Below are 10,634 nucleotides of genomic sequence, written 5' to 3'. Positions count from 1 at the left end.
AGGAAGGAACATTGGACTTACCGACGATGCGACTCAGTGTGAGGATGGTAGCTCAAGTCAATGAGCAATGCGTTTTGCCTAATATTAGCCGGGACACGTTTGAGTTGCAACGCCTGGAAACCAGCCCAGCCCAACAACGCCGTATGGGCAGAAGCGAACTTGCGGAGGTTCTTCGCGAGGTGTTCGTCTGCGGCTGGGGAGGAAGACGCAGCGGCAATGGCGGCTTTGGATACCGACCGCGGTGTGCTGACAGATTGCTTTATGGTGAATAACCAGTGACTAGTAATGAACAAGCGGACGCGCACCTCTGACTCTTATGAGAACCGATGAATTCCTGCGTCGAGCGAATTACGATGATTCCGCTTATGCGAAGGGTAAGGGGTGTGTTGGGAGAACGAGGAAGAAGGAGCAAAACACATGCCTGGAGCATATAGGCTGATGGAAAGAAGTTTAAAGAACAGAGCGTCGTTGCCGTGCCTCGAGATGCCATACCCCACTGTGGGTGTCTCGTTAGTCGTTGTTCGGTCAACTAGGAGGAGTGATGAGAGGAAAGGGCGAGAAGGAAGATATCAATGGAAGGTCAGACCGAACCAGAAGGGGGAGGGGGGAAATCTAGGAAAAGCGACATACCCCGTATAGGCCTCCACTCCAACTTTGAACTGACGTTTTTATCACCATCGACATTGTTCCAGCAAGCGCCCTGATCACGCTGACTGTCGTCGGATAGCCAGGCATATTGCTAGTTTTTGCCGCAGGGTAATATACTAGGACTGCCGCATCAGTGAAATCCCCAATACAACAAAAAAAGACTCACTAGATTCAATAGCAAAAGTTCAATAAACTCCCGTCATGATGTTCGATCGACAGGTGGCGAGTTAAGATGTGTCGATGGCGGAGTAGCACGATGCTAATCCTGTCATAGCGTAAGGGTGTGTTAAAGGAGGTAGATGTATGCACACACGAACGTTTGAGGGCAGAATTGTGACTCTTGCGATAAATGCTGTCCAAAGGAAAGGGTGTCACACTGCGCGGAAGGGCGGCCTGTTCGAGTGAGGTTTAGTGATGGCAAAGATGCGGAAGTCACGAGCTGGAAGAAGCAGAGGCGAAGACCTGAGGAAGTCCGTGACAGGTGCGATGAGTTTGTGTTGATATTCTTGGTCCTGGGAACACGATGTACTTACGTGTTCATAAGTAGAGGTTCAAAATCTTTGAACCCTTGGACTTTTCGCCATGGGTTGTCGATGGTGCAGGTTGAACGTTAAGTTTCTTGGAGATAAGATAACCGGCGGCTATTGGTGATTTCTGTCGGAGTTGGAAATACTGACGAGATCAGCAGGCTTCATTCCAAACATCTTCATAATTCCTCAATAATTCCTATTCCAATTCCAAGTCAACTGTGTGTGTGTGGAGGGGTTATAGAAGGTAGGGATTATAAATAACGAAAGCTGTACCACTCAACCAATGGATGTTAAATAATTGTTGAATACCAAAGGCCAAGGGGGCCCAGGGATTTCAGAAACGACACAGGGTAGATTTTCTTTTATAAGCCTTCTGTGACATCCCCCCCCCATCACTCCTTCTAAATAAGGTATGTTTTCATCCAAAAAGGGTATGTTTTTCCCACCACTCTTTTGAAGAAATTTCCGGCTGCACTCATGGTGGGCCATGAACCTTGAAATAATTCACTGCACCCTTTTCTGGTACAAAAATTCATCCCCTGATGCAGCTTTTTTTCACATTTGCTTTTGCCATGCAAGTCCGAGCTGAGCAAGAAAGGTGGGAGGGACGACAGAATTTTCGTTTCCCTAACACACTGACTTCCATTGTAAGTTATTAACCGTTCAACTGCATTGGAGGTGCCGCTGATGCATCTAGCGTTGCTACAGGGCCCCAAATATAGATTTTTGAAGCCTATATACTAAATTTTTTTAAGGCCTGCCAGAGGTCCCCCCCCCACCTACCTCGGGTCACGGGTCGACATCCCGGGGCCCCCTTGCCAAAGGCAAACCAAAGGGATGAGATGAGAAAAATGGAGTCGGTTCAGTTAATCAAGAAATGCGAGTGTTTAGTATAGTACAAGGGGAAAGCTAGGCAAGTATGAGAATCAACAATCTAGATGCAACTCGAGAGACAGAAGCGAATATATGGATGGCCTATACAATCCCAGAATCCTTCAAGGCGTTTTGCAAAATTGTTTTTTGGACCGTGGCAAAGACCAGCCGGATGTTGGTAGTATCCGTGGCTTGTATGATGCTGAAAGGGCAAGCAATTATTAGCAGTCAGCGCTGCAAGAACAAAAAATAGCAAAAGATCGCAAGAAGCCAGAACAGGGGATATTTGCCCGTAATTATATATAAAGGGTGCGGTTCGCGACAAGAGAAACGTAGCCGCGAGTGGGGTATGTGACAAAGATGCGAAGTAGTAGCGCAGCAGGTGAGCAACATGGCACTGGGGTAACAGGAAGCATCAAGCAAAGCGAAAAAGTCAAACTGACAAAAGGAGACACAAGACGAGAGAGATACATACTGTGGATGCACACGCAACCGTGCCCTATTTGCCTGCATGTATTTTGATAGGATGTACTTGGCCGCCTTGTTGACATCAGAGCCGCCTGTGTATTCTGGAAAGTACCACACTAGTGCCTACCACTTTTATGATAAAACCTGGGCATTTGCCTGCACAGTCTTTTCAATCCCCCCAAGTGAAATATGAAATGAAATGCCTAGGCTATTTCATTCTTGCTTTGCAGCTATTTCATTCCTACCCACCACATTTTTCATTTCTCCTTGGCAATGAAATGCATTTCATTCTTTTGCCTGTGCTTTTTCATAACTTTTTCATTCTTTGCCAACTTTATTTCTTTTCTTTTCATTCTTTGCCAGTATCATTTCATTCTTTTGCCTGCGCTTTTTCATAATTTTTTTCATTCTTTGTCAGTCTTATTTCATTCATTTGCCTGTGCTTTTTCATAACTTATGTATTGGTTTGGTTATGATGGGATCAAAATATAAGACATGTGATCTTTTAGTTGCCTCAATTTACATGTTTATTGCTCAATTAAGTTAGATTATGGCCTCAAATACAAACAAATGTAAAGATCACAAGCCAGGGGTTGATTAGGTCAAACTATAGCTAATAATTTGAGAATACATATGTTTATTATTTACAAACAAATAATGTGTCTAGTTATGAAAAGGCTTAGAGAAGCAATGAAATGAGTTTCATTTTTTTTAAGTGCAACCCTAACCTTAAACATGGCAAACAATGAAATAATAAGTTATGAAAAGGTGCAGGCAATGGAATGAAATAGGACTGGCAAAGAATGAAAAAAAAATTATGAAAAAGCGCAGGCAAAAGAATGAAATGATACTGGCAAAGAATGAAAAGAAAAGAAATAAAGTTGGCAAAGAATGAAAAAGTTATGAAAAAGCACAGGCAAAAGAATGAAATGCATTTCATTGCCAAGGAGAAATGAAAAATGTGGTGGGTAGGAATGAAATAGCTGCAAAGCAAGAATGAAATAGCCTAGGCATTTCATTTCATATTTCACTTGGGGGGATTGAAAAGACTGTGCAGGCAAATGCCCAGGTTTTATCATAAAAGTGGTAGGTACCACTCAGTACCACTCCAGTGGGACCTAAGTGGGAGAAGTGCTGGCATAAGCAAGGGGATGAGAAAATGGGCATCAGCGCAGCAAGGAGAGGGTGTGAATGAAATTGACAGACGACAGCAGCAATAAAGAGGGGAGGCAGAATGTCGGAGCAAGACCGAGAAATCACGCAGTGGTCAGAACATACCTTTGGCAACTTATGCTTGAACACGTCAATCTTGTTAAGAACCAGGATGATTGACGTGCGGCGGAACCACCTCGAATTAATGACTGACTCAAACAGGACTAGTGACTCTGCCATCCGGTTCTACAGTGGAGTGAGTTAGTATCAATGTATGAAGGAGAGAGGAAGGGAGTGGGACCTGTAATTTGTCTTCCAACAAGACTTGGTCGTACTCACTCAGCGCTGTGCAGAAGATGATGGACGTCACAGATTCAAAACAGCTAATCCATTTCTTCCACTCCGATCGTTGGCCTCCTATGTCAAACATGTGTATTCTGCGAATAAATGTTCATCAGCCCCATATCCACATAAGCCCCAGGACATAACAGGTAACGTAGCAAGAATCATGGTAGAAGACCCTGAAAAGACAACAAAAAGACAGAAAAGACATACAAGAGTTGGCCCATATTGAACCGTGTCTCCGTGATCCCGACACTCTTCTGTTGTGCTCTCAAAATATCGCTAATGTCGGGGAGATATCCGGGTGTTCCTATCCGCAGCACTTCTCCTAAAAAGCTGTTAGGCACGTCAGCAAGGACATGGTGCAAGGGAGGGAGATAAACACAGACTACTGAGCTGAATCCGTCAGGTAAAACTCGCTCAACCGTTCATCAATGAGCTGGTGTAACTTCGGGTCCTTGATGAGTTGATGTATAGCCTCTGCGATCTCCGGTGCGAATGACGCTTCACAGTTGTACTTCTCAATCTTATATTCCAAGACTTTGTTGGTGAGGGCCTAGGAGTGATTCATTAGCAAGGAGGGTGTGCGAAGGGAAGATAAAGGGATACCTGACTCAAATTGTGAGATTTTATCCCAATCTTCTGCATGTGCCGGATAACATGCTGCGTGGACTGAAGAACAGTCTCGTATACCACTGGGCGGAACTCTGCAAGCTCAGCGTCGGAGAAACCACCTTGGTGGATAATCTTCATTTGTTTCACGATGGTGCTCTTTCCTGAATCACAAGAGCCTAGACATCGTTAGTGAGTCCATCGGATGTCACTTACAAAGGACACGTGAAGCACTCACCCAGTAACAACATCTTACACTCCCTCTTGAACCGCCTGCCCTCCGGTCCCAAATGCTCTTTCCCCACTGGATCGCCTGGCAGGCGATCCATCGTCGATACGCATCCGCCCATACTTGGTCTTGCACACCGTTGTTTCCAGGGTCAGCTGTTTTAGGGTTGTGGTATCGCTCGCACGTTAATACTTAAGGTCAGCATCGTGGAGGGTAGAGGTAAGACAGGGAACAGAAAAGGAGTAGTCGATGCTCACGAATTCTAAAGGAGACGTATCTAGAACAAACTATTGATGCTTGTTTTTCATCAGGGCCTGTTCCCTTTCGGGTCTGCCAATCCTACGACCCTATCCACCAAAGGCGCCGACTTTTGACAATTCTGAGGACGTTCTAAGGAGGTTTTCCAAACTACGCCTGCGGTGCATCTTGCAATTGGTGAGACCAAGAGAGCAGTGGCGGGAACATCACTTACTCCATTGAATGAGAATGAACGACTGCAGACACTCTTCGTGCCCGAACCGTCGATTTACGCGATATGACATTTAGCCTCGGCTAACCTTCAAGATACTGAAGAATCGGAAGCATCACTCGGTTTCCGAAGGTGGAATGGACAACGGGTGTTGGGCTATTGCCCGCCTGTTAGTGGAGGGAGGCGGTACGAATAGATGTTGTACCTGATAAAAACAGTTCGGAATCCTGCCACTGCGATATGGCAGTTGGTGAGTGGATTGCGTTTTGAGTAAAAGGAAATTGATTGACATACGGAGGGGATGCAAATTGGCACTATGTTTGCCCCGCTGAGCACTGGTGAAGGGCGCCAAAATAATTTTAAACAGGGGAGAAAAAGTCATCAAGTACGGCACTTACAAACCATGCAAATGCAATACAAAATTCCCGTCGTGTAGTGAACGTTGAGTCGGCCGAGTGAAAAATCTCAAAGATACGAACCACTGCTGTAAAGTTTCTCTAACCACACGGAGCTAGCTCGTTTTACTACGTTGAGGTTGCAACGTAACAAAAGGTGGGGGGCTTACAAAAATGGTATACCCTGATTGCCATCAATGATTCCCCAAATTCCCAATTGCTGATCCAATTTTTATCAAGTGAGAACTGAAGAATGACTGTGCGTACTTGACTCCACCATGACAACAAATACGAAAACCAAGAGGATGAACATTGGAGATTGCAGCGGTATGTATCCTATCGGCGTTGTTTCGACTGACAAAAGCGTCGGAGGGAGAGGACTTGAGGGAGATAAACGACTTACTGGTTACATTTTCGATCTGATAGCTTGTGATACATATGGCAAATATCACAGCTGTCTGAAGCTTCTCATCCGTGGCGCGAACCAGTGGGGTTAACCAAGGGTTGACTTCACCGATAAAACTGCCCCAAGAACCACCTTGGAACCACCATCACCCACCGTCGCCTCCCCCACATTCCGCAAGTCCTTAGACCTATAATTACTAAACGAGGAAAGATGAGGTACGAGGCTTAAGTAGCATTGAGGAGGGAAGTACTTTGAGAAGATAACACTGGGCCGACCGCGATTGTGGCTGTGCGGCGCCTAGGAATGGAGCTGCGTGATTGGAGGGAGCTAACGACCATAATTATGGGCGTTAATGTATTTTGGGCTCAGTCAAAGGTCAAAAGTCATTCTAAAAACGAACCTTCAAGAGTTATAACGTTAATTGGTTGGTCTAAAGAAAATCGTAAGAATGACGACTCGGAAGTAAACTGGTAGGACGCAAGGGGGTCTTAGGATTCCAAAGTCCGACCAGGGGTTGGGTAGGTAGGTCGGCCGCAGGCCCAGAAAAAAAAAAAATGGAACCCTCTACAAAAGGATCTCAAAACAGGCCTGGAAGGCCACACCTTGCAGGTTTGCAGTGCCAATACACTCCAGAACATGTAGATCAGTCAGAATTCAATGATATTCAAGTTTTATATAATATTTCTTTAATCTTATCTAATCATAAATTTTCTCCACCAAGCGTCAACAGAAACACCCACCTCTTGTCATATCAGAAGACCATCACACCAACATTCCTGCAGGGTATGTTTGTAGAAAAATTGCTAGTGGAAAAGTGACTCACCATAAGTGTTCCAGTCATGCAGCTGTGGTATCACATCAACTTAAGGATGACTGGGACGAGCAGGGGTCGAGGGGCGCTGATTCAGACCAACGCGCCGACATTCCTAGAGGGTACATACAATGTTTGCCAAAAAAACGATTTGTTAGTGCAAGAGTGACTCACTGAGGTATTCCAGTCATGCAAGCATGGAATCTCCAGAACTCGAGGATGGCTCGGATGAGCAGGAGTCAAATGGCACTGAATCTGGATCAGAAGAACAGACATCAGAGTTTGAAGAAGGGGAGAAGGACATGATGGGTATCGTGAAATCTGCAAATGAACACGACGTCATGGTAGAGATTGAGGGTGTAGTAGGTGAAAGTGGGGACATGGCGGTAACAGATGTAGCAACAAATGTCACCATTGACGATGTGGGCTTGGAGAAGGACAGCATGCGTATCATCTATACTTAGTTGAACACGCACTCACACGATATGTAGCACCCTGCTCTTGGGCCACCATCGGAGACCATCTCAAGCGCCTGCAATGTTAGTGACACCGGGATAGCCGCAAGTAGTACCAACTTGGAAGAAAGTGGCCGTTCTAAAAGGAAGTGCATTCTGAGGCAAATGCCAGCCTTAAACGGATGCCTGTGTGGAAAGGTGGCAGACTCACAATCGGATGGGGTTCTTGAATGTAAGAGGCTTGGCTGTGAAACACAATGGGTAAGAATATATTCCATACAGAAATTACAAGTCACTCACCTATATGCCAGTATCATCTATGTTGCATTTCATTCCACGAAATTGGGTGTGCGAGGTCTGTGAGGCAAGTAGAGGGACAAAGCGACCACGATGATGACATCACCTTACCATATATGGACACGTGCCTGATTACGTAGGTAGGTAGGTCAAGCTAGTAGGGCTTAAAAAAAAAAATCGACCCCAGGTCTATTTTTTTAATCCTAGGACCCCCTTGGTAGGACGTACTATAGACGTAACATGAAGAGAATCTGGAAGTAAATTCAGGTCCACGGGGCAGAGAGGCGAAAAATCTCGCATAAGATCTTATGGAATGAACCTCCCCCCGAAGCCTGACATAACGAGAGCCTCCGAGTCCCAGAATTCACAAGTGTGATGCCCGGATCTGCACCGAAGCCTGGCCACCTCCGTTCTAGTGAATCAGAATCATTCCGTGTGCTTTGATTACATTTGATGCCTCTTCGAGGCTTTTCGAGTTCACAACCAAAAACATATGGGCTTCGAAAATGGCGGCATGTAAGGCAGTGCGCAGCTTGACGTCATACAAATTTACTTGTAGCCTGTAGGCGCCTTTGCCAAACAAACGTCCGTTTATAAGCCGGAACCCCACTCCCCTCATCTCCTCAATCGAAAAGTACGAGCTTCTAGAGAGGGTGATCAAGCAAAGGAATGGTTACCGGCGAATAAGTGCAAGAGGTAATATTCAAATGCCATGAGTCTTGTACCTGCGCCCGACCATGATAAGATTGAAGGAGGGCCTGACAATAACAAGGCGTGACGTGGCGCTGACATACCAAAAATCACCAAACACTTATCCGTTGAAGTAAGTCAGAGACATTGCAGACACCTTCATACGTCGAAGCCAAAATCTTGCAAGGGATGCTAGACGATCGCTCCTAAAATTTGTAAAAACAAATTCGAATTTTTGAGTCAAATTCGAGCACGCCCCGAAAGTATCACCTCCCGAAAAGAAGCAGGACGTACCCTCAGCATATGCGGCTCATGACCAGCCCCCCTAGCCATATATTCCTCCAACGAGCGCTCATAATACTACCCCAACCATCAACCCATATCCACATCTAACGAATGCACGTACCCCATGCAACATATCCTTGTAATCCGGATGCGCGCATTTCTCAATGATGAGTGGGGCACGCTCGCATTGCGATAAGCCACGGAGGTCCGTGAGACCCTGCTCGGCAACGATTATGTCTAGATCGTGCTCTGGAGAAAGGGTAAGAGTCGGCAGGAAAAGTTGTAAGACGAAATAGTGTGGTCAACGTGTGATGCGAAGGGGACGATGCAGCTGATCCCTGTCAGGTCCGTCTTGGTTGGTCGGCTAGTCGTGGTGTCAGTGGGGAAAAGAGAGGGTGACTTTGGTTCTGACGTACGCCAAAGGGATATGCATGGTGGAGAGTTTAGCGTTACAAAGGAAATCGCCTGAGCCACCGAGACCGTTCAACATTCTAGGTGACATCAATCAATTGTAGAATCGCAGAACGTACCTTGAATCAAGAGCGTTCGTGGAGTTGGGGTGGGCGTACTGCGAGCCTTTGTTAGGGTTTAAATAGGAAAGCCGGAGGAATGAGACGTACAATGTCGACTTCGAGGGGGTATTCATGGCGATGACTCGGAGACGGCGGATGATCTCGGGGGCATTTGCGACTTGTTGGGAGCGTAAAAGAAGACGGTCTTTGTATTTGGCCCAATCTAGAAGAAAGTCACGTCAGTACTGGATGAAAAGTTTTCACTGCTCACTGGCATAGAAGTGGGGGAAGCTTCAGATGGATTGAGTACTTCGTGTCTGAAGAGACAGAACAGGCAACATACCCCTCGGGCGAGAAACGGATACTAGTCGCAGTGGCAAACTGAAGCTTCCCAGAGTCGAAGAAACGAATAAAGGTATCTGCAGTGGATTAAACAGCGTTAAGAAATCATCAAGAACGGCCTACTATGTAATATGCACTTGCTCGAAAGGACCCTCCGCCAAACCACCAATAATAGAATTGGCAACGTTACCAATGCCAGATTGAAGGGGTAGAAGTGACTTGGGGAGGCGGCCAGCAGCGCCCTATCGACAAGAAATTGATCAAATGGCCTGCAATGGCGCGACTTTGATCGTTCTACATTATTGTTGATTAGAGCGAACGGAAGGAAAGCGAGGGAAGGGACGAACCTCAGGCGCGTTCTTGCCCGTGTTGTCGGGCTCGCAGGACTCAACAATGGCACCTACACGATGTGGGTCGATGGGGATGGATGTGAGACCTGTCTGGTCCATAGGGTGATTGACGAGCTGTTTGGGCTGAGTGAGGACAAACGGCCAATTCAAAAAGATGACTGACATAGGGTTGTCGGTTTGGCAGCGTGAAAGAGTGGTTGATGTCGTGTAGCCCTTCGAGGCTGGGAATGTGGGTATTGACTTCAATGATAATCTTTTCCACACTCTGCACTATTTCCGGGGTGGCACCCACAGATGCACCTAACAACCAGTCAGAATCTGACTCTAAGGAGACCCATAGGAAGTGAGGAGACACACCGGGAACGATGCTCCCATCTTCGGTGATCGCCGTCGCCTCCATGATTGCCCAGTCAAGTGGTTTCTTCGGATCGCCATGCTTCTTTTTGAGACTGTAATAACCGTAGGTCAAGTCCTGAGGGAACACTGTTTGTCATGTTAGAGTCAGTAGACCTATTCAGTGGTGAAGAAGACCCACTGGAAAGATGCTTGTCGGCGAATCCAATCCGACTGGCGTTGATGCCCCTTGCGACCTCCTTTCCGACTTGATGTGGGTATCGACGACCAATCCTGAAAAGTGTACAATCAGTGGGGCTCGACGACCAATCCTGAAAAGTGTACAATCAGTGGGGCTCGAGAGTTTGGAATACGGTCGCATGACATGTCCAGGGATGCCCAGCGGTTTCAACCTCAGGCCCGACAGAAGCGCCG

General features: G+C 46.5%; 3 protein-coding genes across 3 annotated transcripts; 1 reads left to right on the top strand and 2 right to left on the bottom strand.

The window, feature by feature from the left end:
- Positions 1-17: 17 nt before the first annotated feature.
- LACBIDRAFT_310660 (uncharacterized protein) lies at positions 18-735 on the bottom strand (the record flags this gene model as incomplete). The annotated part of the gene is made up of 3 exons (XM_001887645.1): positions 18-246; positions 306-529; positions 631-735. The coding sequence occupies 3 exons, from the start codon at positions 733-735 to the stop codon at positions 18-20; spliced, it is 558 nt and encodes a 185-aa protein (XP_001887680.1).
- Positions 736-2,153: 1,418 nt separating this feature from the next.
- LACBIDRAFT_239776 (heterotrimeric G-protein alpha subunit, GPA3-like protein) lies at positions 2,154-4,954 on the bottom strand (the record flags this gene model as incomplete). Its single annotated transcript, XM_001887644.1, has 8 exons — positions 2,154-2,253; positions 2,527-2,635; positions 3,794-3,917; positions 3,973-4,108; positions 4,227-4,349; positions 4,403-4,569; positions 4,623-4,804; positions 4,864-4,954. 8 exons carry the CDS (start codon positions 4,952-4,954, stop codon positions 2,154-2,156), a joined length of 1,032 nt encoding a protein of 343 aa, XP_001887679.1.
- A 1,512-nt stretch (positions 4,955-6,466) lies between these two features.
- Positions 6,467-7,399, top strand: LACBIDRAFT_333088 (uncharacterized protein; the record flags this gene model as incomplete). Its single annotated transcript, XM_001887709.1, has 5 exons — positions 6,467-6,566; positions 6,599-6,642; positions 6,846-6,907; positions 6,962-7,057; positions 7,123-7,399. The coding sequence occupies 5 exons, from the start codon at positions 6,467-6,469 to the stop codon at positions 7,397-7,399; spliced, it is 579 nt and encodes a 192-aa protein (XP_001887744.1).
- Between the last annotated feature and the right edge of the window lie 3,235 nt (positions 7,400-10,634).

The sequence above is a fragment of the Laccaria bicolor genome, genomic scaffold, assembly GCF_000143565.1.
Source record: "Laccaria bicolor S238N-H82 LACBIscaffold_47 genomic scaffold, whole genome shotgun sequence".
In the NCBI taxonomy this organism is placed as follows: Eukaryota; Fungi; Basidiomycota; class Agaricomycetes; order Agaricales; family Hydnangiaceae; genus Laccaria; species Laccaria bicolor.
Note: the sequence above shows the minus strand (reverse complement) of the source record. Positions and strands in the feature narration are given on the sequence as shown.